Source organism: Colobus angolensis, unplaced genomic scaffold (assembly GCF_000951035.1).
Source record: "Colobus angolensis palliatus isolate OR3802 unplaced genomic scaffold, Cang.pa_1.0 Scaffold16, whole genome shotgun sequence".
Lineage (NCBI taxonomy): Eukaryota > Metazoa > Chordata > Mammalia > Primates > Cercopithecidae > Colobus > Colobus angolensis.
This window is the reverse complement of record NW_012114710.1, coordinates 758,917-786,462: the sequence shown is the minus strand read 5'-3', so window position 1 is coordinate 786,462 and position 27,546 is coordinate 758,917. Positions and strand designations below refer to the sequence as shown.

Sequence of the window (27,546 nt, the reverse complement as noted above, 5' to 3'; positions counted from 1 at the left end):
CTGCGGCCGGAGTGGGCGAGACCATGTGCCGGGCTGCGTGGGGAGACAGCGGGCTACGTGCGCGGAAAAGAGTCAGCCAGGGGCCGCAGATAGCCTTCTCCGGCTCGCTACTCCCTTGAAATCCTGTGGACTTGGAGTCTGAAGGCTTCTCAAGTGCGTAGAGATGCCTCAGCCAGGATGACAGCGTGGGGACGGCCGGCGGCGCCCCTTGCCCCAGGCCGCGGTGGCGGCGCCGCGACCCCGCCCTCTCGCTCCTGTCCTTCCCTCCGTTCCCAGCCTTTGCTGGGCGCCAGACCCGGCTTCGCCGTCCGACTATTAGCCCACTGTGGCTAGTCACCCCCGGGGTCCCGGCCTCCGCGGGCTGGGGCCGCCGCCACCGCGGCAGGACGGGGAGGCGGGCCATGGGGTCCTGCGTGGGGAGCCGGACCCTAAGCAAGGATGATGTGAACTATAAAATGCATTTCCGGATGATCAACGAGCAGCAAGTGGAGGACATCACCATTGACTTCTTCTACCGGCCGCATACCATCACCCTCCTCAGCTTCACCATCGTCAGCCTCATGTACTTCGCCTTTACCAGGTGGGGCGGTCCGGCCGCGCCGGGGGCGCGTCCAAGGGCTAGGCAAGAGGCGGGAGGCAGGGTGGCGGGGAGGGTGGCCCGGCATGGCTTTGGGTGAGGAAGCGGGCTGGCTGCTCCACTCACACGTATTGGCAGCCCGCCGCCCACGCAGCCCCTCCGCCCGCCCGGTGTCTCACAGTAAGCTAGCCTGCTTCCCCACCCCTCAGTGCCCCTTCTCCATACAGCACCTCCGGTTACACGGTGAACGCACGCGAGTCACCTAGCACGATCACCCCCCCACCCACCGCACTCAGCATCGCTCCACACAACATCACGACGCGGGCCCCTCCTCTGCACCGTTCCAGCCCCCGTCCCTACCCAGCACACCGCATGAATCATCTCGTATGCACCACTTTCAGCACACACCGCTACACATATAAAGCACCCCAATCCACAGCGCCTACAGGCACCATACACAGGCCCAGGACACAGCCTAGATCCCTTCCTGAGGAACTCCGGTATTCGGCACTATCCGTAACACATACAAAATGCACATGTGTGCTTCATACACGGTCTTTCTTGTGCAGCACTTCCCGTATGCATTGCACACAAGTCATCCATCCAGCATAACCCTTCCCCCAGCCTCAAACACTACCATCTGTATCATGGCACAAACTGCCACTCTAAACACACACATCACAGCGGACCTTTCCTTTCCAGCACAGCCCAATACCCATCATCTGGGTACATGACTGCACAGACACCAGCCCGCCACACATCACGCAGTGCATACCCTGCTCACTCATTTCCTAACATACGTGCTGAAATGTGATCCTGTCCAGCAATTTTAATGGTGCCTGGTGTATACTAACTGCTGTGTGTTAAATGAAACACATAAACCTCACACAGCATAACACATCTCTATTCCCCGGAAAACATACACACACATTCTAATATATACCTGTTCAGAGGAGCTGCTCAGCCCGAATCTTGAACACACCTCATGTAACTCTGTGGCACTGCGCCTGTGGCCCCTTATTCCTAACCTAGGGAACTAATTCAACCTTGCTTCATAAGGAGGTACACACCGTGGTTCCTACTTAGAAGGATTTATACTTTCTGAATGAACCTCTTTAAAGAAAGGGAAGTCACGCCTCCCTCACCATTATGGCTTAAAAGGCCAACTTAGAGTAGTGTAGTTTTTGAGCCATACTGTTGTTTTCAAACCTGGCTGTGTGTCCTTAGTTAAGTTGCATAACCTTGCTCTGAGCGTCAGGGGCCACACTTGTAAAGTGGGGATGAAATATCCACTTATATAGGGTTATGAAAATTAAATGAATGTGTGTGAACGCGTTTAGCAGAGTCCCTGGAGCACAATGTACAATTCATGTCAGTTACTTCTCTCCCAGCAATTTTATCCAGCAATCAAGGTTCTGTGTCAGGGTCAGCAGAACGTGTGCAGGGATATATATATATTGGATAGTCACAAGGATTGAGATAACTTCTAGTATTTGGGAGGGGGAACAGTTAAAGGATACTAAATGTATTGTGACATATGTGACAGCGCTGTACAACATAAAGTGAATTGTCTTCTACACAGTCGTTTGCGTACACACGCACAAGTGCTGGTGGTGCCTCCCTTGGGAATAACTGCAGTTTTTCAAATCCTCATAAAACTAGTATCTTCCCACATCACACTTTTTCCATACCTCTGGGATTCACTTGACTCTTGGTTCTTGTTATGTAAGTGTTTATCCTTTTGAGACAATCTGCCTGAATGTATAAAGCTTAACAATTACTTACTCTTTAATGATTGAGGGATCTTGCCACTATTACTATAAAATCTGCTAAGGCTGTGCAGCAGGGTAAGACCAGATCTTTCCACAGTACCTGACCAGACATATTTCTAGCTTTGGAGAGAAATTAGTCATGTCCCTAACTATGGTTACTTTCAAATACTTCATTATGTTGCCTGATTTTATCTCTTAATAGCTGTGTGGCCACATATTTTTGCTAGGCCTCAGTTTCCTTATCTGTGTGTAAAATGAAAATATCAATACATTAATCTGTCAGGATTATCTGTCATGAGGATTAAGTTCATCTTTTTAGATAATCTGTGTTTAGCTCAGTGCATGGGAAGTGTTAAGTGCTTAATAAACATTAGTGGTTATTATGATGTGATTTCATTGTATGCTACTGTCTTCTAAGTTATATTTGTTATTGAATGAGGATGTCGTATGCTCTGTAATTGAGAAGGATAAAAGCATTGGAAAAATGGACATTAGGTAACATACATACCTGTTTCATGTTAGCTTCAGTTTAACTTCATCTTATGTGGGGGTTTGAAATAATGAAATTAGTGAGGGAGTTTCTCTGGAAATTAGAAAAGTAATTATGGTATTTTGTTTTAAATAATGATTCTAGGTCCTTAAATAGATTTCTATTCCTCTATTCTGATATAAAAGGTTACATTCTTCTGAAATTTCTTTTTACATCATATTCCGTCAAGGCAGTCAATAAATTGCAGCAGTGAAAGTATAAGAATTGAATATGAATTTTAACAGCCTGTCCAAAATAATAGAAGAACCATAATCTGAACCTCAGACTGTGGCTTCGTCCAAAAATGTTAACAATTTTATTTCTTCCACTAATTTCATAAAGAGACAGAAATCACATAATGAATTAATAACAAGTTTCACTTTATATAAAATCATAAGCACCATTAATAGAATTAGTACTTACTAAATCTTACTCATTTTTTGTAATGATTTGTGACTCTTAAGTGGGGCATTACAATGATAGCTCTATCTTCCTCCATAAAGATGGAAAGTAACGACTTCTTAAATGAGAATTTATCCTATGCTCTTTTGTAATGATTAACTCCAGTACCTTATATTTATTTTATAAGGATTTTAGTTGGACAATTGTTCAGTGCAATTCTTTCAGTAAAACTTAAAAAATATGTCTTAAAGTTTGTTTTGCAAAGACTAGTTGTCTAAGAGAACAAGGAGATAGGATACTTTTGGGATGTCATATAACGAGTATGTGAGAAACAGTGCTTGGGTACTGTCTCATGCTTCAGAGATCCAGCAAGAATTAAAGATTACAGAGGATTAGATACCTTGCACTGAAGTTTGAGACGAGTGTGGGTTTGTCAGGTAGTTCTTTTGTTAGATGGCCCTTAGGCCAATTCCCTGTTAAACCATAGTATTTAAATCTCGTGTCTTTATCACCATCATTAAAAGTAAAGTTAGATACTACCTAATCATTTTCCTATTTGAAAAAGCTCATTTCTAGCCTGGGCAACATGGTGAAACCCTATCTCTACAAACAAAACAAAACAAAACAAAAATTAGCTGGGCGTGGTGGCATGCACCTGGAGGCTGAGGTAAGAGGATCACCTGAGCCTAGGAGGCAGAGGTTGCAGTGAGCTGTGATCATGCCACCACACTCCAGCCTTCACCCTACTCACTCAACAGAGTGAGACTCTGTCTCAAAAGAAAACCAAAAACTTATTTTCCCACATTTTAGAATAAGTAGGCTGGGCACAATGGCTTATACCGGTAATCCTAGCACTTTGGGAAGCCAAAGTGGGAGGATTGCTTGAGGCCAAGAGTCCAAGATCAACCTGGCTAACACAGCAAGACCCCATCTCTATTAAAACATAAATAGTATTTTTATAAATAAATGCTTATGCATATGTCTTAGAAGTTTGTTAGCCAAAGTAGGGCAAAGAAAACTTTTGTCTCAAGCTCAGAGTATAATAATTACCTTTAAGATACCCTCATATTTACTCTGCATTCAGATGTTGGTAAACTTGGAAATACTGAATGCCTTTAGTTTGAAAAACTCAAGGTTTAGATTTAGAAAACACCAGAATCTATTAATTCACATTCAAAGAAGCCCACCTTTCCTTAAGAGACATCTGCCATTAAACAGTAGAATCAGCCTTTGTTAGCACTTGTCCAACAAAAATGGTTACTTACCTAGAGGAGATTGCCTTTCTGTGGATTTGTGTACTTAAGTGATCATCAATTTGTCAATGCTTCATTTCTCCTCGATTTAGAACTAAGGAGACAGACAAGGACAGGGAAATAGACAGACAGACCGATTGATTGATTGATTGATTTCTTAATAATGATTTTTACTTAATTTCCCTTATTGGCTTTGGAACTCCAGTTCACCATCATATCATTGGGGCATACTTCTGGCCACCTGTATTGCATTGCTTATGGATACTTGCTAGCCTTGCCTGTTCTTTCCCTCTTGACCACATACATTGCCAGTAGAAAATGTCCCCTGATACTGCTGATTCAGTTGTTTTGATCCTGTTTCCTTTGTATACATCATGTTCCTTCTCTCCCAGCAACAAAAGCCCTACATATCCTTGTTCCCTGACACTAGCAATGTTAAGTGCTAACTAGCCATTATGGGCTAGGATTAAACCAGCCCTGGAGGTGAACATTGTGTCAGGTTGCACCTGAGGTCCAGTTATCAATGATTGTTAACATTTCTTTTCCCTGGTTACTATTTGAATTAAATTTTTTATTGAATTTAATGTTTTATATTTTTTCTTATACTTATTTCCAGAGTTTTATGTCCATAACACAATTTCTAATTTATTAAAGGGGGAGAAATGTGCCATATATTTCTTTGGGGTCTTCTGCAGTGAATGGGTACTTGGGTGACTTAAATATTTATTTGGCTTAGATGATGCCTCAGGTCACAGAGATTATGTACCTAGGAACTGCTGCCTTTCAGACTCGTCTTTAGTAAGCCGCCGTAATTCAAGTTCATCTGTTGTGAATAAACTGTGTTTAGCATTTTAGATGTAGTTCTATTACCAGATGGAACACAATTTATCTTGTGACATCATTCCTATTGCCCCAGATTTCTGTAGAGAAGTTACAGTTTTTCAGTCTTAACTAATCCCAAAACCAGGACTAGTCCAGTCAGCCTGCACTGCTTCCTCAGCCCTGGCATCCCATTTAATTCAATTCAACAGTTCATAGTCCTCGTTGCCTCTAGCCTAGGTTTCTCCCAACCTGGAGTTCACCATCTGGTTTATCTTCAGCAGGTCTGATTGGGCCTTTAGAGCTTTCGGGCCTGTTCTCTTTCCATTCCCAAGCCTTTGCTCAGCAAACTCCCAACCCTTTGGGATAGCTGACTCCCAGGCCCTGGCTCCCCCTCCCTCTAGTGCTGCCCCTGTAATCTTTTTAGACAAAATCATGGTCCCATCTTTCCCTGTTTAAAATTCTCCTTTAGCCAATAAATACTTTAAAACATATCACCTTTCTCCTGCTTTAATTGATAACTTAGCTGTAATTCTTCACAAGGATTGTGACTTTCCATAAAATGAAATTAGTATGGTATGAAAGATAACACCAAAGCTAGTTGACATTGGTATTTCAGTAGATGCCTGTCACCTATAAGAAAGTACTAGCTGGACTCCAGGGTCCTTTGTAATGGAGTAAGTCTACTTTCCCACCTGTTTCCCTCCCTCCATACACAGCACACCCAACACCCAACACCTAACATGCCCTGACAGCTTACGTGTCCCACACATAGGCAGGACTGCCATCTCTCAGACTGGAAGGCACCTCCCACCACCTCCTGCCCACACGTGATGCCACCCTTGGCGTCCTTCACAATCCATGTGGATGGTTCCCCTCCAAGATACCTTTCTCAATTGTTCCAAGAAGCACAGAGGAAGAAATGTTTATGTCCTTCCAAATACTTATTATTGTATCTCACATGTCATAATATTTGTTTCTGTGTCAGCTTCCTGAGGCCAGTAATCTTAATCATCCCAGGATAGACATCCAGTAAATGCTGAATGAATGGAATGCATGAAATCATTTATTCAATAAGAACTTTAAAATCACCTTTCTTTTCCTTAGCTGATATCTCACCCATAATTCTTGATGAGGATCATAACTTTCTGTAAAATAGATGAATGTGGTATTAAAGGTAACACCTAAGCTACTTAACATTGGTCTACTGTGTAACCTGGGATTAAACTTTTTATTGGGAAAGATGATCCTTAACAGTGACTTATCTAAATATGAACCTGTAGGTCTTTATTTCAAGGACTCATATTAAGGGTAATGAGGGAGAAGATGGGAGGAGGAGAGGGACAATTAACCTAGAAGCCTTAGGAATCATAATAAAGGTTAGACATTCCTGGCTGCCTGACCCCAGGGAGAAAGACTTGTCTAAAAGATTATAGGCAAGTGAATGGAGTTTGCTTTGGTTTCTTGAAGTTACCACTCCTCTGGTCAAGTTCGTGTACTCAAATATTAAATTGAGACAGAATCGGAGTCGGAGTCCAGAAATTCTTTGGAGTGCAAACTTTTTTTTTTTTTTTTGAACTCAGGGCTTTCCTGACACTTTCCCTGCTGTTAAGACATTGTCTCTTTGGGTAGTTCCCTATCCTAGCTGAAACAATGCTCTGCAGAAGAAGCCAAGGTGTTTGAAAACTTGTTGGGCTTTTAGATATTTACTGATGGTCTCAATAGCCCTGTGTAGCCAACACTCTGCAAGGGGAGAGGGAAGTCGCTGCCAGTGGACCCTGTGGGTCAGGCTGAGACTCCCCGCTCATGTTACCTGAGTCACTGGCCTACTCTGCCGTATCATCTTGCTCATTCTTACCACCTACTATGGCAAGTGGATGCCTGCTGTGTGCCAGGGCATTGCGCCAGGCACCAGAGCTACCTTGGGGAAATGAGGTAGGACTTGTGCCCTAGGGAGCTTTCTTACTTTAAGCTGTACATTTGGTATTTTCACAATATGTGGTCGGTACTATGCTGGAGCATCTCCTAAGTTTAGCAGAGAGCGAGGAAGACTTTGCCTCCCTAAGCTTGTCTGTTTGTGTTCTTATTGGAGAATGTATAACAGCAGTCTTGACCTAGAGCCAACATTCCAGAAGCCCTCATACCTACTTCCACTCTGCCTCTATTTGTGTGTGACTGTGGGCAAGATAAACCAAGAGCTTAATTTTCCTTATCCTTCAAGCAAAGATAATATTTGCTCTGCCTTCCCTCACAGAACTGTGGATCAGTTAAATAAAATACCAGCAGTGAAAATTCTTTGGAGTGTTCAGGGCACTGCAGACTGGGGCATTTTGTTGTTAGTAGCTGCAGTAGGAAAGAAGTCAAGGAGGTGTCACACACAGCATCACAATGGAAAGCTTTAAGTCTTCTTATTTTTTGTTGCTGTGAACTGAAATATCTTAGTTGAGCAAGTACCCTTAGACCAGGAAGAGTCAAGATGAGGTTTGGGCAGCCCAGACCACAAGTCATGATCTCTCCCGAGAAGCAGGAACTACACTGCAGCCTCACAAAGCGGTAGGAGACAGTTACAGCCCCACCAAGGGGCCAATCACAGGTGAATACCCGGGCTTTTTTGAGGTCTGTCAGAGACAGTTCCTATATATGAAAAACATTTCCTTCAGGGCAAGGCTATACTAAGATAATGTCTCATTGTCCTTTTTTATCTTGATCCACTCAAGAATAAGGGCCATGTCTCTTCATCTCCAACCTCAAAGAGTCCCTACCCAATGATAGGCATTAATTAGATGAAGGAATGAGTGGACATAAATGAAGGGCATTTAAACATTGTGAACTCATGATAATAACAGACACTTCCTCTATGCCAGGAACTGTTTTAAGTGCTTTACACGTTTTCAGTTATTTAATCCTCACACAAACCTATGAGGTAGAACTATTACCATCCTCTGTTTACTGAGGAGTAAACTGGGGCACCGAGAGGTTAAGTAATCTGCCCAGGGTCACACAGGCTGGTGGTCTGGCCCCAGCCTGTACCAGTCACTGCACTGTATGGTCTCCTGTAGGGGAAAGAACTTGTACTTTGGGGTGAGGCCCTATCAGTAAAATGCAGATTATGATCATTTCCTGCTTTAGAGTATTACGAAGATTCAGAGGGCTAACATGCAAAGCCACTAGAATATAGTGGCCGTCCATGGATACTAGATCTTGTCCCTCATTTGGGGTCCACTCATCTGGACTCTGCAGCCAAGTTCTGTTTCATGATTAACTATGGAAACCTCAGCATGTGGTTAAATCTCTGGATTATTCGGGATTCAGAGAAGAGGGACTCACAGCAGACCTTACAGAATGGCCCTGTGTGCTCAGGTTGCCCTGTGGCCAGAGGGGAGTTTGGCATCCTCACCTGTCAGGGCACCACCACAGACTGGTAAGGGGCTATTCTAGATGAGGTGGGGTCACCCTCTCTGCTCTCAAAACTCACAGTAGAGTGTGACATTGGGGCCTCTAGTCCGATAGGACTCACATGGCTTCGTAAACTCAGTCTCCTATCTCCTAATCTTTGATTGCAGAAGTTTGATCTTCCCATACTGCGTATTTTCAGTTTATCCAAAGACCTCACTGTCTTTCATTAATACATTTTTTTCCTAATTAGACAAATATAAAACTGCCAACTTTTCAGACCCAACTGCTAATTTATTCCATTTAATCAACAGTTTCCCCCCTCTGAAACTAGGCCATCCATTTGATCCTCTTTTTCTAATAAAATTGCTCAAAATTTACAAAACTGCCATTTCATTGGTTTTATATCCTAATATATTACCCATTTAGTTATAAATTTAGTGCTGATGTACATTTTCAAGCATTTTGATTGGTAGATAATTTTAAATAGAGACGAATTTACTGATTTGTCATAGCCATTTATTTGTGGTAATAACCCATTAATTAAAATTTTAATTAATGTTTTCAAAAAGAATGATGTATTCACATCGCTTGAAATCCAAGATACATCAAAGGGTATGTGGTGAATACCTCTCTCCATACTTCTCACCAACCCCTCATTTTTCCTCTTTGGAGAAAACCAGTGTCACCATTTTTTGGGTGGATTTCCAGTGACATCCTATGCAGGTATAAGCATACATTATAAGCTACATACCCATACACATTCCCCCACCTTGTTTTGCACAAGTAGTTGCTTATTATACCCACTATTCTGCAATTTGCTTTATTTACTCAGTGACATCTTTTAAATTATTGTGAATCAGTTGATTCTTAAAAAGCTTCCTTGTTTTTTTTAATGGCTGCCTAGCTTTCCATTGCAAGACTGGACTGTAATTTCTTTACTTAGTCTCTTTCTGGTGGACATTTTGATTGCTTCCAACTTTTTAAGAATACATGTAATACCATAGTGCACAATCTGGGATATATGTCATTTTTGCATGAATGAGAGTTTATCTAAAGAATATATACCTGAAAGTAAAATTGCTGAGTCACAGAGTATATGCATTCGTAGACTTAAAATATTGGCAAATTGCCTCCATAAAGACAATTTATTTATACTGCTACCAGCAATGTATGAGCATATGCCTATTTTCCTGTTTCTTCATATCCTCCCCAGCTCAGTCATTAAAGATTTACCTTTATCAATAAGGTAGATTTTAAAAATGTTCTCTGTTTTAACTTACCATGAGTGAGGCTGACCATCTTTTCACTTCTGAGAGCCTTAGATTTTTTACTCTGTGAACGAACTCTTCATATCCTTTGCCCGAACTCTTCATGTCCTTTGCCCGTTTTTCAGTAAGGTAGGCTTTTAAAATAGTCTCTATTTTAACTTATCATGAGTGAGGTTGACCATCTTTTCACTTCTGAGAGCATTAGATTTTTCACTCTGTGAACAAACTATTCATATCCTTTGCCCATTTTTCAATAAGGTAGACTTTTAAAACAGTCTCTATTTTAACTTACCATGAGTGAGGCTGACCGTCTTTTCACTTCTGAGAGCGTTAGATTTTTTACTCTCTGAACAAACTCTTTATATGCTTTGCCCATTTTTCTATTTAGACTTTTTTACTTTGTAAACAAACTTCATATCCTTTGCCTGTTTTTCTGTTTGTTTTTCTGTGTTCATTTGTTGTTCTTCCTGTTAGCTGATTTTGGTGAAAATGCTTTGCATATTAAGAAAATTAGTCTTTTGTCTTGATATGAGTTATAAATTTTTTTCCCCAAGTTTACCTCTTTTCCTTTGATTTTGTTACAGATTTCTTTGCCATGTGAATTTACCACTTCATGATTGTTGGTTGTTTTGTTTTGAGGTTCATTTGTTTTTTTTTTAATTCTCCAATTTCTTCCAGTATTTTTTTGAATCTTTAATTTTAATTTTTTGAATCTTCCAGAATATATTTATTATAAAATATGAGTTACAATCAACCTTCTTTTCCTATGCAACAGTTGTTAATTTCAACCTTGCTTTTAATTTGTAACCTACATATTGTGTGTCCTGTCAATGTCTCTTATACCAACCCTGTGCCTCCTCTAACATAAGTCAGGCTGATTTAGGGTGACAGATCATTTTTTCATGAGACAGCTTGGCTTGGGGGAACAATCATTGTCTTCAGTGTCTAGCAGACCTGGTTTTGAATGCCAACTTAGCAATGTCTTACCTACACAACCTCAGACAAGTTACTTAATCTTTCTGAACTTTTGCAACCTCATTTTGTAAAATGTGGTTGATACTACTTCATTTTGCAAACTTGTGATCATTAGAGATAATGTTTATAAACTGCCTGGTCAGTGCCAGGCACACAGTGGATAGATAAATGGGAGCTATTACCGTTGTCATCATCATTCCCAATGTCAATAATGTGACATCAGTCTGAATGAGGACATTGTGTCCCCTCAGTGTGCAGCCATTCTTAAGTAAAAATTGGTGTTCCTGGAAATTGGATGTTGGGCCTCCCTACCTAAGCCAGAAGGCATCATAAGTACCCTCATAAAGATCAGACTGGCATTTTGAGGGCCACATTTATAACCTCTGGGCAGATATTCAATTGTTAGGTGTCTATTAAAAGTGCACTTCACTGGAAGGTAAAGTGTGTGTGATTATGTAGTCTGGTTTTATAATTAGATCTATGAAATTAGCAGTCAGCATTAGCTTGTTAGTTCCTTTTTGGACATATAGTGATCTAAGAAGTACTGTATGATCTGTATAATCTCTTATTTCAGAACCTATGTTCAATCCTGTCATACATGTAGCAGTCCCCTAGTTTTTAGAACATGGAAGTCTTCCTTCCTCTAGGTTTTCTATTTGGATCTGAAAGTAAATGCTCAATGTTGTTTTTCTATTTTCAGGGATGACTCTGTTCCAGAAGACAACATCTGGAGAGGCATCCTCTCTGTTATTTTCTTCTTTCTTATCATCAGTGTGTTAGCTTTCCCCAATGGTAAGTAACGTCATGCATTACCACATTTCTCCTATGTATTGTGCCTTTCTGGTTTTTTTGTGATGTGAGTCGTCTAGAAGATGGAGTAAAGAAATAATCTGAGTTTTGTGTAGTGGTTAGGGGCACAGGCTCTGGAGGCAGACTGCCCATTCTGCCACTTCCTAGCTCCAGGGAAGCCTCCCAAGAGTGCTGACAATGCTTCAGTTTCTTCTATAAAATGGAGATAACAGATAGGTACGGTTGTGAGGGTTAACTAAATGGGTGCACGTTAAACACTATGAACATGACTGACAAATTATAAACGCTCAATAAATGTGGTTCTTTTTGTTGCTGTTTTTGTTATTATCAGTTGGGTCATAAAATACTCCATTACTGCTGAGTTCTTCTTTTTTGCTAAGGACAGGGTCGATGCTGTAATGAGTATTACTTAAATAAGTTGTCCCAAGTGATCTTTTATCACCATAAGCTTTGCTGATTATGCATTTAGGATATGAATTTTCATCAGCAGGAAAAAAAGACAAGGATTACTATGAATTTTACCCCCATCATGATTATGGAGTGAGTGAGGCAAAGCTTTTGTTTAAAAACCAAGTTTGGTGTTCTGCCATGCTCACAATTCATCCCTTTCCTCTGAATTCTTCCTTAAAAGTTGCTTTCTTTTTTCTTATTCCCTTTCAGTAACTGCCTACTAGAATATTCTCTACTTGTTCTCTGTAGCCATTTCTAAACGCTCACTCTTGCCTTATATATATATATATATTTTAACACCTATGACATTTGGAAATTGTTCCAGTCTTTCTTAGGGTTATTCTCCATGGGCCGGCTCTACTCGGGTTTTAAATATCATGCTTTAAGATGCATTTCTTCTGTAACTGTTCATGCTATTCAGTAGGCTATAATGTGTAATATAAGAAGCTCATTGTGAATGTTATCAGATGCTACCTGGAAATGTTCCATGTCAAGGCCTTCAGGCTTCCTAAGATGGTGGCAGTGGAATTTTATCCTATTTTTTTTGAGATACGAGTCATCTAGAAGATAGAGTAAAAACAACAGCCGGGTGTGGTGGCTCACGTCTGTAATCCCAGCATTTTGGGAGGCCGAGGTGGGTGGATCACCTGAGGTCGGGAGTTCGAGACCAGCCTGACCAACATGGAGAAACCCCGCCTCTACTAAAAATATAAAATTAGCCAGGCGTGATGACACATACCTGTAATCCCAGCTACTCGGGAGGCTGAGGCAGGAGAATCACTTGAACCTGGGAGGCAGAGGTTGCAGTGAGCCGAGATCACGCCATTGCACTCCAGTCTGGGAACAAGGGTGAAACTCCGTCTCAAAATAATAATAATACTAATAATAATAATGCGAGTTTTCCATCATAATTATGAACATGGACTCTGGAGGCAGACTCATACGTAGCACTATGTTTACAAGAACGTAGTGGTTTTAGTATGTAGCAGACTAGCATAATAATCATGCTGTTAAAACCATGACTCTGAATCCCTCAGAGAATGAATTGTTCTACATAGCCAGGTTATTTGGGAGCTGAGTTTAGCTCTCCAGCCACTCAAGCTTTTAAGTTAAAAAGAATTTTCTAATGAAAATCTGCGTACCTTATGCAGATATGTCACATGTAGTTTGGCTTTTCCATAAGGATTGATGATGCTGGTAATGCACAGTTATCAGGGTATGAAGACAAGTTGTGCATAATATGGGTAAGTCATGGAATAAAGGGGTGTTGACCCTGCTGTAGAATTTTTAATTTTGTTTTTTATTTTTAGAGATGGAGTCTTGCTTTGTTACCCAGGCTGGAGTACAATAGCTATTCACAAGAGTGATTATAGGGCACTACATCCTCAAACTCCTGGGCTCAAGCAATCCTTCTGCCTCAGCCTCCTGAGCAGCTGGGACTGCAGGGATACACCACCACACCCAGTTATTTTTTTATATTTTTTGTAGATAGTGATATGGTCTCACTATGTTGCCCAGACTGGTCTTAAACTCTTGGCATCAGGCTGGGATTCCTGCTATCAAATTTGCTGAAAAAAATCCCTGATGTCAAACAGCTTTTTGGCTGTTTGCCAACTTTCCTTCCCTCTTGTTGAATTTTAGGTTAGAGGAGTGCTTGGGTGTTATGTAGACCCTCCTCTCCTTCAAGAGTGTTGTATATGGCATAAGTGGCCAGCCAAGGGTGGGTTCCCTGAGCTCTGGACCCTGGCCTTTCCATACAAAGGTGGCCTAAGAATACAACTCAAAGCAAGGAAATGGCAAACTCTGTCTCAGGTTCCATACCAACACAAGGCTGACCACCACCAAAGCAGCCATTTGGAGCCTCTGAAACATGACTAGGTGACTATTCAGATGGTAGTGACAGTTTATTCCCCTTCCCCTCAGCCATTCTGCCTTCTGTATCCTGTGATCTGCTGCCTCCTTCTTTGTCATCACTCAATGCCATGACCATTATTGGTCTGTGCCCTCTATTCTTACTTTTCTTTTATTTCTGTTATGTCCTGTGTCCTGTCTTTTTGTTCCCTTATCAGTCAATCAGAGCATGATACATGCATATGTCCTCAGGAAACTGATCAGTGCAAAGGTATCAGGTCTGTTCTTTAAGTCTTCAGCTTTCCTTGACCTGTGTTATTTGTTGCTTAGTTCTCAAGGGTTACTTTTTCATGGCTTTGATGGTTTCTTTTTGGCTCCTTTTAAAAATTTTGCTGTTTCTGAGCCCAGAGCTGTTTTAGAAGTGTGAGGATTCAAAAAGAGTAGTCTCTCAATAGCTGTGATTTTACAGCCGTCCCTTCTCTAAGTCTTTAGCAGGAGCTGAGTATTGGGGCTTCATTAGCAGATGTTTTTCTTGAGGTACAAAAGGCACTGAAGGTTAAGGGGATTAAATCTATTTGATGTAACACTTTGTGTGATTTCTTCTGGCTTTGCCTCTCTGTTCCCCAATGAAGTCCTCTAATCTTCAAAGTTGACTTTACCTGCTCAATCTCTCGTTGTGGAACTGTGCTTTTGTTTTGATTCTGGAAAGATAAAACTGAAGCTTGGTTTTCTTATCCTGGCTGCATGGACTTTACGATACACAGAAAGGGAGGAGGAGCCACAGAGCTCATTTAGTTCAGTCAGCTCAGTTTACCAGTGAGAAGGCTGAAACATGCCACCACGTCCCCCAGCCTTTGATGTCAGCCTGCTGGCAGGGCACGAGCTGTGCATTTTCCTTCCGCGGTGCTGCTCTGGTCGTATCTCGTATTAGGTCCACTGCGGTATGCTTTATCTCTGGCTTTCTCCATGGTATGTTTCTGTCTCCTCCTGTTTCTCTTTTTTTCTGTCAGTCTCTGGCTTGTCTTTTCCCCCAGGGTGGGGTCTTAGTTGGCCTGGACGTGGCGTGCTTTGCATCCCACAAAGGAGGTGGGTGGTGACTGGGTCGATGCTCTGTTGCCCGTGTGTTGTCTGTGACTGGCAGGAGCTGACACATTGATCTAAGCCTTCCTACTGTATCCTGTTTCTACTCTGTTTCTGCCCTACCGTCCTTTTTTTCCTCCCGAGCACATACGTGCACGCACACACACACACACACACCATTCACCAAAAGGCAGACCATGCCAACAATAAGGTTTCAGATGGGTATAGAAGGTATAAACAAGGAGGATGGCAGTTCAGTGTCCTGTGCAGAAGGGATTGGGACATTAGTCAGCAAAAGGAGGACTTGAATTCTCTTGAAGCCGTGTATACATAGCAAACATACTGTGTTTACCTCGTTTGTTTTCTAAAGATCTGTTTATTCACACCTTACCTAAGAGTAGTAAAACTAACTTTTCCACATGAAAGAATGTTACTGAATATTTTCAAATTAGGGATGGCTTTGGAAGGTGCCAGTGGAGATGGTGGAGAGTTGGGAGGGCCCTGGGCAGGGTGCCCGTGAGGTGCGTGGCCTCCCCTGTTAGAGCCCGCTCTCAGGCCACAGGTCTCCCCAGGAGCCCATGCCGAATGGCTGCCTCTGTGACTGGAGTGTACGTGCCCCTTCTCATTCAGTCTTGTCCCCTTATTTTCCATTCTTCCCACCCTTGGCACATATTCTCAACTCAAGTAATGAAAATGAATGGGAGAAATGGAGCCCAAACGTGCCCTCTCCTTCACAGACAGTTTTGGGGAAGTGCCTGCAGTGGATAGCATGCCCGGAACAATTTTTTGGCAACTTGAAATGCATTTATCCTTGACCTGGTAAATGCTGTCCTGCATGGCTGTATGTAGGCCAAAAGTGGATTGTGTCCATTTGTCTCATCAAGTATGTGTGAGTTCATATATGTTATTTATGTGGTAGACTTGGTCAGCTCCTACAGGAAGGGAGCCTTGTGATTCTTTTTGTAGAGTCTAAATAACAAAGAAGGCCCTTGACTTTCTCCATAGGGTTTTATAATAGGATGCTTTTGGCTACAAGTGATAGAAAATGCATTTCAAAATGGCTTAAACCCTAAGGAAATTCGTCATTTTCTTACATAACAAGACGTTCTGAGATAGGGTGGTTGGCAAGCTGACTAATTCAGCAGCTCAGTGACCTGTGAAGAGCCAGCTTCTTTACCCCTTTCTGTTCCGCCGTCTTCTAGCCTGCAGTCTGCCCTGCTGGCCTTGAGACAGCTCCTGCAGTGCCAGCCATATAGTGGCAGGCAGTGGCCAGCAGATGAAGAGATCATCTCGTCTTGTGTGTCTTTACTTGAGTAGAGACCCCTTTTCTAGCGATCCTCCAGCACACTTACATGTCTTTGACTAGGTCTGGGCCACATGTCTCTTCTCAATCAGTTCCAGGGACAGAAATTTATAGTGTTTAGAGGAGTAGATGTTCAACAGATACTTGTTGGCTAGAAGAATGACAGGGGACTAGGATTATCTCTGCTGGTTTAGAATCCACCCCTGAGTTATATGGCAGAGGAGTGGACACTCAAACAAAATTTTGTGTCACAATCAACAGGGTGAGTGGCAGGGTTAGGTCCCAGGATGGTTCTTTGCTTCAGTCCCATAAGCAGATGTGGAGGGAGAGGGCTGGCAGTGAGAGCAGGGGAAGGAGAGGGTCTGATGTCCGCTTTTACACTTCTTCTCTCCTGCCCTCTTTGCCTCTTCAGTTGTCCTCTTCATTCTCTTTTGGCTTCCTTACAAAAATGTTTTAATTGCTACCTTCATCCCATTATAGCAACTGACACTCAAGTGTATGTGTAATTTTAACTATACCACCCTATCACTGGAGTGAAATTTAGAAACCTATTTGAGTCTCCAGTTGACTGGAGATTTCTTTCAACGGGAGTCCTTCTGGTGTATGTTTCCTGTTTCTGAGAACTCCCTTTAACTGTTGTTCATCCCCTTTCCACCTTACCACACCCCCGAAACTAGCTCAGCCTCATCTGTACTTCAAGTGCCTGGCCGACAGTAACTTCTCATTAACATATGTTGAATTAAGTAATCAATCCACCTGGAAAAAGTTCACAGAACAAGCCCTCCTTTTTTTTTCTTTTTGTTGTCTGCAAGAGAAACACCACTCAGCACTTTTTTTTTTGAGACAGAGTCTTACTATGTTGCCCAGGCTGGAGTGCAGTGGCGTGATCTCTCCTCACTGTACCCTCCGCCTCCCAGGCTCAAGCGATTCTTGTGCCTCAACCTCCTGAGTAGCTGGAATTACAGGTGCACGCCACCACGCCCAGCTAACTTTTTTTTGTATTTTTAGTAGAGACAGGGTTTCACTATGTTGGCCAGGCTGGTCTCGAACTCCTGACCTCAGGTGATCCGCCTGCCTTGGCCTCCCAAAGTGCTGGGATTATAGGCATGAGCCACCGCACTCAGCACTTTTTTAAGGTCTTTGAGGAGAGTGGAAAACTAGTATTTCTTATTTTTCCTGAGTTTATCATTGTTTGTCCTTTGACTTCTCTTTGCTAAGATAATGGTAATCATGTCTCCTTGATGTTTAAAAGTGATCCAAAAGGTCACTATCTTCTAAATTTAAAAACAAAAACAAAAAGAGTTCCTTTCTCCTTCCATCCTGTGTCCCCTGCTTCACTACTTTTTGTAAAAAAAAAATTTTCCAGCCCAGCGCAGTGGCTCACACCTATAATCCCGGCACTTTGGGAGGCCAAGGCAGGTGGATCACTTGAGGTCAGGAGTTCAAGACCAGCCTGGCTAACACGGTGAAACCTCATCTCTACTAAAAATACAAAACTTAGCCAGGTGGGGTGGCGCATACCTGTAATCCCAGCTGTTCAGGAGGCTGAGGCAGGAGCATTGCATGAACCCAGGAGGTGGAGGCTGCAGTGAGCTGAGATTGTGCCACTGCACTCCAGTGTGGGTAACAGAGCAATACTCCATCTCAAAAATAAATAAATAAATAAATAAATAAATAAATTTTCTTTTCCTTAGGTTTGAAAGTTGCCTAGAGATCATTTTTTTCACCTTCTCAAATTTCCCTCGAAGAACTCTAACTAATAATAATCAAAAGGAGAAGCTGACTAAGAGGGTCTGTCAGGAGGCCTCTGGCCTGAGGATACAAATGTTAGCTGTTGGACAGGCAATGTCTGATTTTTATTAAAATAATTGTATTTCCCTAAGGTGAAGTCCTGTAAACTTAATTTTTTATAGGTATAACTGTTTCTGGTGAGTCAGGCAATGATCTTATTTTCTAATTTCTGACGTAGATTTTAAAATGCTAGCTCTTCTCATGATGAAGACATTTGGTTTCTCTTTCTTTTGAAATTAATCTTGCTCTTAATATCTGATTGAAAATGATGTATTTTAGGCCAGGCGTGGTGGCTGACACCTGTAATCTCAGCACTTTGGTAGGCTGAGGTGGGTGGATCACTTGAGGTCAGGCATTTGAGACCAGCCTGGCCAACATGGTGAAACCTCATCTCTACTAAAAATACAAAAATTAGCTGGGCATGGTGGCGCGCACCTGTAATCCCAGCTACTAGGGAGGCTGAGGCAGGAGAATCACTTGAATCTGGGAGACGAAGCCTGCAGTGAGCTGAGATCGTGCCACTGCACTCCAGCTGGGTGACAGGGTGAGACTCCATCTCAAAAAGAAAAAAAAAAGAAAAGAAAAAGAAAATGATGTAGTCTAGGTGGAAGGAACAATAAAGAAAATAAAACACATAGTTTTTAAATGTCCCTCATAAGAAAACCAAAACCCACCATTTATTGCTGCACCACTGCCCTAAGAAGTCTTCCCCAATTCTCCAACATAAGCAAGACAGTAAGTAACCACACTACAGATCCAAATTCTCCCAGGCAACTTTCATCAAATCCGATATAAAGCACAGATAAGGAGTAGGAACTCCTGTGGAGGGCAACCATGAGGCGGAGCCCTTCTAATAACCTCAGAACCATAACAATGGTCAGAAGGAAAGGAAGCCTGCCTTAACAAGACCACTGGGAAAGTAGTCAGTAGTCTGTTGGGAAACAAGATCTCTGAGGAAGGCATTGAGATGACATGAACGTTCATAGGATGCTACAGGTGGGGCTCATGCCGGGCAGGTGATGCTGTGGAAGGCGGGGCTCCTCCTCAGCTGTGTCCCTACCCCTGGCACATACACCCTTAGGCTCTGACTGGAGTGGCCAGGTGCAGGTAACCTAGTGAGCATAAGTATCAGGATTTATAATCTAGAACACGCCAGCCTCATCCTCGATTTTTTTTTTTTTTTTGAAAAAGTAAAATGATACTTTTACTGCTGTCTGATGGTAAAGATTGCACTGTTAGTGTATAATGCTACAAAAATGTACTTTCTAAAATACCACTTAAAAAAATTCAGAGTTTTTTCCCAGGAGGCCATGGGCAGTTATGACAAGCCTCACATAAAGATTTGATGGTTGAAATCAAACCTAGACTGGGTTTTGAAGTTAGTTACTGAAAGGCTCACCTTACATTCCAGGGCCTTATCTCACCTTTTGTAGGCAAGAGTTACCAGTGGTTCCCACCTCCCTGGATTAGGGTGGTCCCTGGCTTTTATCTTTAGAGCCATCAGTTTCCTGCCCTTTCCCTGCTCTTGCTCTTCCTGACCCAGCTTATCAGTTCCACATTACGGTAAAGCCTGCACCATGCCTTTCCCCCTATTGCATCAGCTCTAAACACCCCTAGCTTGTTTCTTTCCCCTCGGTCTCCTGGTTCTGAAACCAGTCCGGGCTCAACCTTCAGACACCCTCTCTAACCCTCTCCTCTTCCTGAGCTCACCCAGTTCTGTGAAAGTTCATAGGAAAGTCCCCAGGTGCTCCTTACGACTCAACCTGGTGACACAGGAGGCTCTGACGGAACTGAGGTAGATTCCATGAGCTGCATGACCTGGGGCAGGTTCCTCTGCCTCAGTATCCTTATCTGTAAAGTGGGAGTAATGATGACACCTTTGTCACTGAGTCCTATGACACTGTGTGGGGGTGTCTCGTTCCACAGCCTGGTACATAGTAAGTGCTCAGGAAGGTACTGCTGACTTCTGTCATTATGATTGCTCTTGAGAATAACATCATAGGATTTTTAAGTGCTGATTTTGTCACAAGCCAAATAATAGGTCATACAGTTTTAGAGTTGAACCTTATAAGAGGAAACTATACAGAAAACTAACATCGAATTTTATGTCTAAAAAGTTAATTTTATGCTGTTATTTGCAACATAAAAATGAAGTAATATTTGCAAGCCAGGAGGCCAACAAAATGCAGAAGTCACTTACGGTGACAAGTCAAGAGCTATCACCTACCACAAGTAAAGAGGAGTATTTGGAAATGAAAATAACTGAAAAGATGACAGTTTTAGCCATGAGTTTCCCAATGACTTGACAAAAGGTGATGGTTTCATATTACCTGGTGGGGGATCCTGGTTTATAACGTTCACTGTGACTTTCTGAGAAAGAAGCAGCTGATTTTGAAAAGGAATATAGGTATTCCTCACTGTCTGAGCCCTCACCATTAGAACTCAGAAATCAAACAGATTTAGATGAATTTTCAATAAACCCCTAACCATCTGAGTTCTCACTACCTGCCATCCAAAACGCAGGAACCAAACACATTTGGATAAGGCAGAGTCTCTCATGAACCAAACTCACCATCCGAACTGCCACCTAGGAACTGATAGATTTGAATGGTGGGGAGTACTTGTAACTGATTTTCGTAATAAGAACTTGACTCATCCAAAGAAAGTAGTTAAGATATGTTTCAGTGTGGTCTTTTTAAGAATATATAGATGATTTTAGAATGAATTCAGAAATAAAAATTACAGTGGAATATTTGCCTCAGATAGGATTCAAGATTGCAAGCAACAGAAGCTGACTGTGCTCGTTAAAGAGCCTGTTAAAGACTAGGAGTGGCTCACAGTGTCATAGGCTTGCTTGGAAACCAGCCATAGTCTGAGCTTCCAGAAACAGGCACCACCCCCAGAACTGTTCTAAGGAGGAAACCCCAGCGAGCGTGGGCTATGGTCTGCCCCAGTGTCACTTCTGCAATGGATTCTAAGGGAGTGCCACTTTGGATGGCCACCACCTGACTACTGCCCCTACTGGCCAGGGCTAGAGAAACAGAGAGACTCCGTAGAGCTGTGCCTACTCCCTTCACTGTCACTAGCTCCTGAGGCCAACACTGGCATGAGTGCCACTGCAGACCAAGCCCTACCTGTAAAGAAGGCTGGGAAACAAGCTCTGGTGTCTCTCCTGGGAACACGGGATTCATAACGTTGGAAATTCTGCAAGTGTAGGAAGGCTGTTCAAAAGGCGTGAGCAGCCCCGCACAGAACAGGTACTTACCAGAATGGTGCTTTTCCATAGCTGTGAGGTGTAAGGTCAAGGCTCAGCTTGTTTTCGTCTCCCTCTTCTGCTTTTTTACTGAAAAAAGAGAAAATATTGGCGTATCACTTGTTGTAAGGGAAAGTTTTGTCCTATGAGACTTTTGTTTCAGTTGTGTGGAATCTGCTTGTGTCTGAACTGGATTGCCATGTCAGAGGTGTTTTGTCAGCACAGGTCATAATCAAAAGCCACACAGTGTTTCTTTTTCCTCCGTTATTTTTCAGTCTCTCTCTCTCTCTCTGTCTCTCTCTCTTTCTCTTTCTCTCTGTCTCTCTCACGCACACACACATATGCACACACACACACGCAAACGCACTTACACAATGATGACTGTGTTGTCCAGAACCTCTTTCCCTGGAGCTCCTGGACAGCCGGGACATTTTGCTTGTTAAGGTACAATATGTATCACAGACACTTAAGCCTAGCCTGGTGACCCACTCACTGTTACAACATTGTTTCCATGGGAAATTATGTTCTGGCTTCTCAAGACAAAGCTTTAAAAAAATCTTTGTGTGGAGAGTGGTGCCTGTGATGATTGTAGTGACAGTTGTTATAATGTGGAGAAAACATTTCAACCAAACTTTGACCTCAAAGTGTTTATGTGACAAAGAAAACAAAACAAAACAAAAAAAATAATACTTTTAACAGTAGAGAGCTTTATCTTATTGTTATCTGTATGGAGATCAGCAGCACCTTAAGTTTTAGCCTTCTCTGAAACCAGTTCATTCTAACTTTATAATGCTATTTATCTGCAGGTCCGTTCACTCGACCTCATCCAGCCTTATGGCGAATGGTTTTTGGTGAGTTTTCATTAGCAATGTAAAAGGATGTTCTGTTTTTTAAATCTTTTTTTCTGTTCATCACTTTAAGACTTTTACTTGCTACTCTTAATAGTTAAAACTTTATTCTAGCTTTTTACTTTTTGATGTTCCTAATATACGTGGTTTCTTAAAATTACTTGACACAAAATGAAGTGTTGATGATGATTTAAATTCTCTTACACGTGAACTGTTTCAACTCCACGTGCCTCCTTATGTTGTTGTCTCTTAATGTACACAGGATTTGACTTAAGCAAATATCTCTTGTTTTCCTTTGTGTGTTTTCATATTGCTTTTTACTAGTGCAAGCCCAAGTACCTACTATGAGCACATTTGTCTTGTGAGCATCTGGGAGGGAACGAAAACAAAGCAATTCAGTTTCTTCAGTGTCATGAATGAGAGAGAACTCGGAAAGAGAAAGACTTCTGACAAAGAACCCTAATTTGAACTAAGGGTTACAAATAAGCATATAAATATTGGATATCTTATTTTTACTTGGTTTTATAGTCTAAATAGTGAAATCACCTAAATGGATTTAAAATGAATCTTCAGAACTTTGGATATTGGCTTCATCTGGCCTAAATAAGTCACCAAATGAATCATTTTAGGTTTGGTAAATGTAATCTTATGTAAAAATGTACAAGAACTCTAAGAAATTGCTATTTTGCTAAAGGCTGCCTATTATTCTTTCAGCCTTCAGAGCTTCTAGGTAACTCTTAGTCTCTTTGAACTGATTGGTGAGCTTTTCACTCAGCAGCCATTCACTGAGTGTACTGTATAACAGGTGCTGCTCTGGGCCCTGAAGCCACCAGGGAAGACCAGACAGACAGGAGCCTGCCCTCAAGGAGCTGCCCTTCCACTTGGAGACAGGACAGTTAGTAAACAAACTATTACACAAATCAGTAATCAAAAAATGTCAACTATCTGAAGTTATTAGGAAGCTAGTTAAGACGGGGGGAGGTGACAGGAGCTGGTGTCTGCTTTAGCTTGAGGAGTGATGGGAGGCCTGAGAGAGTGATGCCGAGTCTGAAACTGTCATACAAAGAAGGATCCAAGCCTGCAAAGATTCTGGGGGAGGAGAGCATCCCAGGCGAAGGGAAAAGCTGCTAAAATAGCCCACAGCTAGAAACCGCTTCCAGGCCAGTGTGGCCCAAGCATAGTAAGCCCTGGGAGAAGAGTAGGAGAGAGGTCAGAGAGTCATCGGGCACAGATGTAATCATGGGGACTGTGGGCCAGGTAAAGAGCAGGGCATGAAGGGCAGGGGGAAATCATGGGAGGGTTTTTCCCAGAGTGACCTGATTCCGTTTACATTTTCAAAAAGATAGTCCTGGCTATAATATACATACCTCCCATTGATTTAATAGTGCTGTTTGAAGTTATAAGTTATTTTCAGCTAGTTGGACACATCTGAATTCTTCCTATTTCAAATGATCTATGGTAGGTAATAAGCAGTTTTGTTTCCTTCCTGAGAGCCTTTTGGGAAGATGGAGCCCTTTGATAATCCAATGAGACCTATAGATAGACCCATTCCCTATGTGTGCACCCATGGACATTCACCATGCACAGTTCTGCATATAGTGTCCAGGGCTTCACAGACCTTGAAGCCCAACTGAGAACTCCAGATTGAGAATCCCTGCACCACAGATTCTTTCTGTCTTAATGTAATTATTCAAGAGGATCATAATTATTAAAAAGTGTAGTGGGGGGCATTTGTGGTGAAAATTAGTAAAAAATGGGTGGTGCATAAGAGCAAACTGAAGGCAATTCTCATATCGACTTGCCTAAAAATGTGCATTCCCTGGACCCTAGGATGCACAATTATGGGCTGGCCACATACCACCCGGGCCTCCTTTGAGCTCCCTGAGGCCTGGAGAGGGGTGGCCATTGGAAGGCCTGGCACTATAGCACTTGCAGTGGATTTCATGCCAGCCACGGACGTGCTCTCCTCTGGAGTGGCTCACTGGAGATTAGCGCTGAGCCAAGTTTGGATGGACGCTGTGATCCAAGGTCATTTGTATCACGGTCTCTAAATGTCCCGCATAAACATTTTAATTCCAATGGGTTCAAGAGAAAGAAAAACCACAAAACCCCTGGTGATGGTTTCTGAAATCTCTCTAAAATGTATTGGACAGGCTTTTGCCTTCTAAAAGTGCATTGTTAACATTTCTTTTTAAAATTACACATAGTGATTATTAGGATAGCAATTATGAGATGACAGAACAATAAAATAATGCTTACAAGGGCTAATGTGGAGTGTAAGTCTCAAATAAGTGACCCTGGGCCACCTCTTGAACCTTACACCAGTAGTTCTGTCCACACACAGCCTTGCCCCCTCCAGTCCACTTAGTTGGCTTTTTAAAATGTTACCTAGATCATCTTATTTCCCCACTTAACTTACAATCAAATCTGAAACGTTGTCCGTGGCCTTTAAGCCCTGACTGTCACTTTAGGGCCACCTTGCTCCGTTCACCTCTTTGCTAGTGCTCTAGGCACATATTGGGTCCTAGACATTTCTCTTTTCAGAAACCGACCTGCACACCGTTCTCTACCTGAATGTCGCGTGCGATCCTCACACTCACCCCACACACCTTTTGCCTCGCGGTCCTTCAAGTCTCAATCTAAGTTAGCATCAGTTTCTCAGAGATAGTTTTATTGACCCCTCTCAATCTGAATTAGGACTGTGTATCAGACTATCTCATCAAAGGAAATCCCAGATTATAAGAGGAGTCTTAACAGGCTGTGCTGCAATCTTAGTGTCTGGTTTTGGCAATGCCATTCGAGTGTAATGTGTAACGTGTGTGTCTGACTTTTGGATCTCTTCTAAACTTCAGCATGTTTTTGTTTCTCTCAGGACTCAGTGTGCTCTACTTCCTGTTCCTGGTATTCCTACTCTTCCTGAATTTCGAGCAGGTTAAATCTCTCATGTATTGGCTAGATCCAAATCTTCGATATGCCACAAGAGAAGCAGATGTCATGGTATGTACTTGTCAGCGGCCCCTTGGAGAAACTGGTAGATTCTATCTTGGGTGTAAGAGGTAGTAGACTTGACATTTTGAATTGTTCCTTCTCTATATTTCCTGTGTAGTTACCTAGAAACCAGGTCCCTGGGAGGGTTGTTGAGTTGCATGGTTGTCCACAGGTGATAGAGTCCAGGGAAAGGAAATCCTCTCATTACGCAAAGGGGTCTGTGAGGAAGAATACACACCTTATCGTCAGACAGCCTTGGGCGTGAATTCTGCCTCTGTTACTTGGTAGTTGTGGGACTTTGGGCAAAGTACTTGTTAGATTATTCCATTTTTTTGTAAGTTGAAATAGTAATACTTACTTGGGGGTTATTGTGAAGTGAACAAAGTAGTATTATCTGTGAGGCCTACTGCGAGGTCTGCCATGGTGCCCCCAACACCCCAGGCTCTGGGTCACGGTGGCTGCCCCTGCACCCGTCAGCGTCACCCTCAGCACCTGCACTCTCTGGCTCTGATGCCTTGGTCCTGCCCCACTGCTTGCTACAGAGAGGCCAGTTGTAATGATTTAGGCTATTTCATTTGTTACTATTATTTTTATTAAACCGTACAAAAAAATTTTATTCTTGGCTAAAACGACTCTATTTTGGCTTTTGCTGAAGACACTAATTATATGGGAAAAACCAACTATTTTTCTCTTCACTGACAGTGAATGCTTCTGTGACCAGATGTGTGGGGTTTTCCCACACCAACCAATTCTCCAACTTTCCTGACACCTGGAGTTAGCATCAGATCCCACTAGTTAAGGGCCTGTCCCATAAGACTGCCCACATTTCGGATGCCACTCGCAAGTCCAGGCTGTCATCTGTGCTTCTGACCAATCAGCTACAAATCAGGGGTTCCCACAATATCTTCCTTGTGCATGATCATTTGCTATGATGGCTCACAGAACTCAGGGAAATATTTAAGTTTGCCAGCTTATTGTAAAGGACATGATACGGGATACAGGTGAACGGCCAGATGGAGAGGTACCTAGGGCGAGGTCCAGCAGAGTCCTGAGGGCAGAAGCTTCTGTCTCTGTGGTGTTGGGGTACACCACCCTCCCAGCATGTGGATGTGTTCACTAACCTGGAAACTCTGAACCTGAGAGTTCAGAGATTTTTATGGAGACTATCACATAGGCTTGAACTTTTTTTTTTTTTTTTTTTTTGAGACAGAGTCTCGCTCTGTCACCCAGGCTGGAGTGCAGTGGCGTGATCTCTCCTCACTGTACCCTCCGCCTCCCAGGCTCAAGCGATTCTTGTGCCTCAACCTCCTGAGTAGCTGGAATTACAGGTGCATGCCACCACGCCCAGCTAACTTTTTTTTGTATTTTTAGTAGAGACAGGGTTTCACTATGTTGGCCAGGCTGGTCTCGAACTCCTGACCTCAGGTGATCCGCCTGCCTTGGCCTCCCAAAGTGCTGGGATTATAGGCATGAGCCACCGCACTCAGCACTTTTTTAAGGTCTTTGAGGAGAGTGGAAAACTAGTATTTCTTATTTTTCCTGAGTTTATCATTGTTTGTCCTTTGACTTCTCTTTGCTAAGATAATGGTAATCATGTCTCCTTGATGTTTAAAAGTGATCCAAAAGGTCACTATCTTCTAAATTTAAAAACAAAAACAAAAAGAGTTCCTTTCTCCTTCCATCCTGTGTCCCCTGCTTCACTACTTTTTGTAAAAAAAAAATTTTCCAGCCCAGCGCAGTGGCTCACACCTATAATCCCGGCACTTTGGGAGGCCAAGGCAGGTGGATCACTTGAGGTCAGGAGTTCAAGACCAGCCTGGCTAACACGGTGAAACCTCATCTCTACTAAAAATACAAAACTTAGCCAGGTGGGGTGGCGCATACCTGTAATCCCAGCTGTTCAGGAGGCTGAGGCAGGAGCATTGCATGAACCCAGGAGGTGGAGGCTGCAGTGAGCTGAGATTGTGCCACTGCACTCCAGTGTGGGTAACAGAGCAATACTCCATCTCAAAAATAAATAAATAAATAAATAAATAAATAAATTTTCTTTTCCTTAGGTTTGAAAGTTGCCTAGAGATCATTTTTTTCACCTTCTCAAATTTCCCTCGAAGAACTCTAACTAATAATAATCAAAAGGAGAAGCTGACTAAGAGGGTCTGTCAGGAGGCCTCTGGCCTGAGG

General features: G+C 42.5%; 1 protein-coding gene across 2 annotated transcripts in view; it reads left to right on the top strand.

The window, feature by feature from the left end:
• Positions 1-40: 40 nt before the first annotated feature.
• The window catches only part of PTDSS1 (phosphatidylserine synthase 1), a 72,007-nt gene continuing 44,501 nt past the window's right edge, over positions 41-27,546 (top strand). Inside the window, exons 1-4 of one of the 2 annotated variants that reach the window (XM_011936998.1) lie at positions 41-580; positions 11,692-11,783; positions 22,336-22,380; positions 25,250-25,374. In XM_011936998.1, the coding sequence (XP_011792388.1) occupies positions 402-580; positions 11,692-11,783; positions 22,336-22,380; positions 25,250-25,374 (441 nt within the window). In that variant the 5' untranslated portion in view covers positions 41-401. The remainder of the gene's footprint in view (positions 581-11,691; positions 11,784-22,335; positions 22,381-25,249; positions 25,375-27,546) is intronic. The other variant, XM_011936999.1, reaches the window with a different exon arrangement.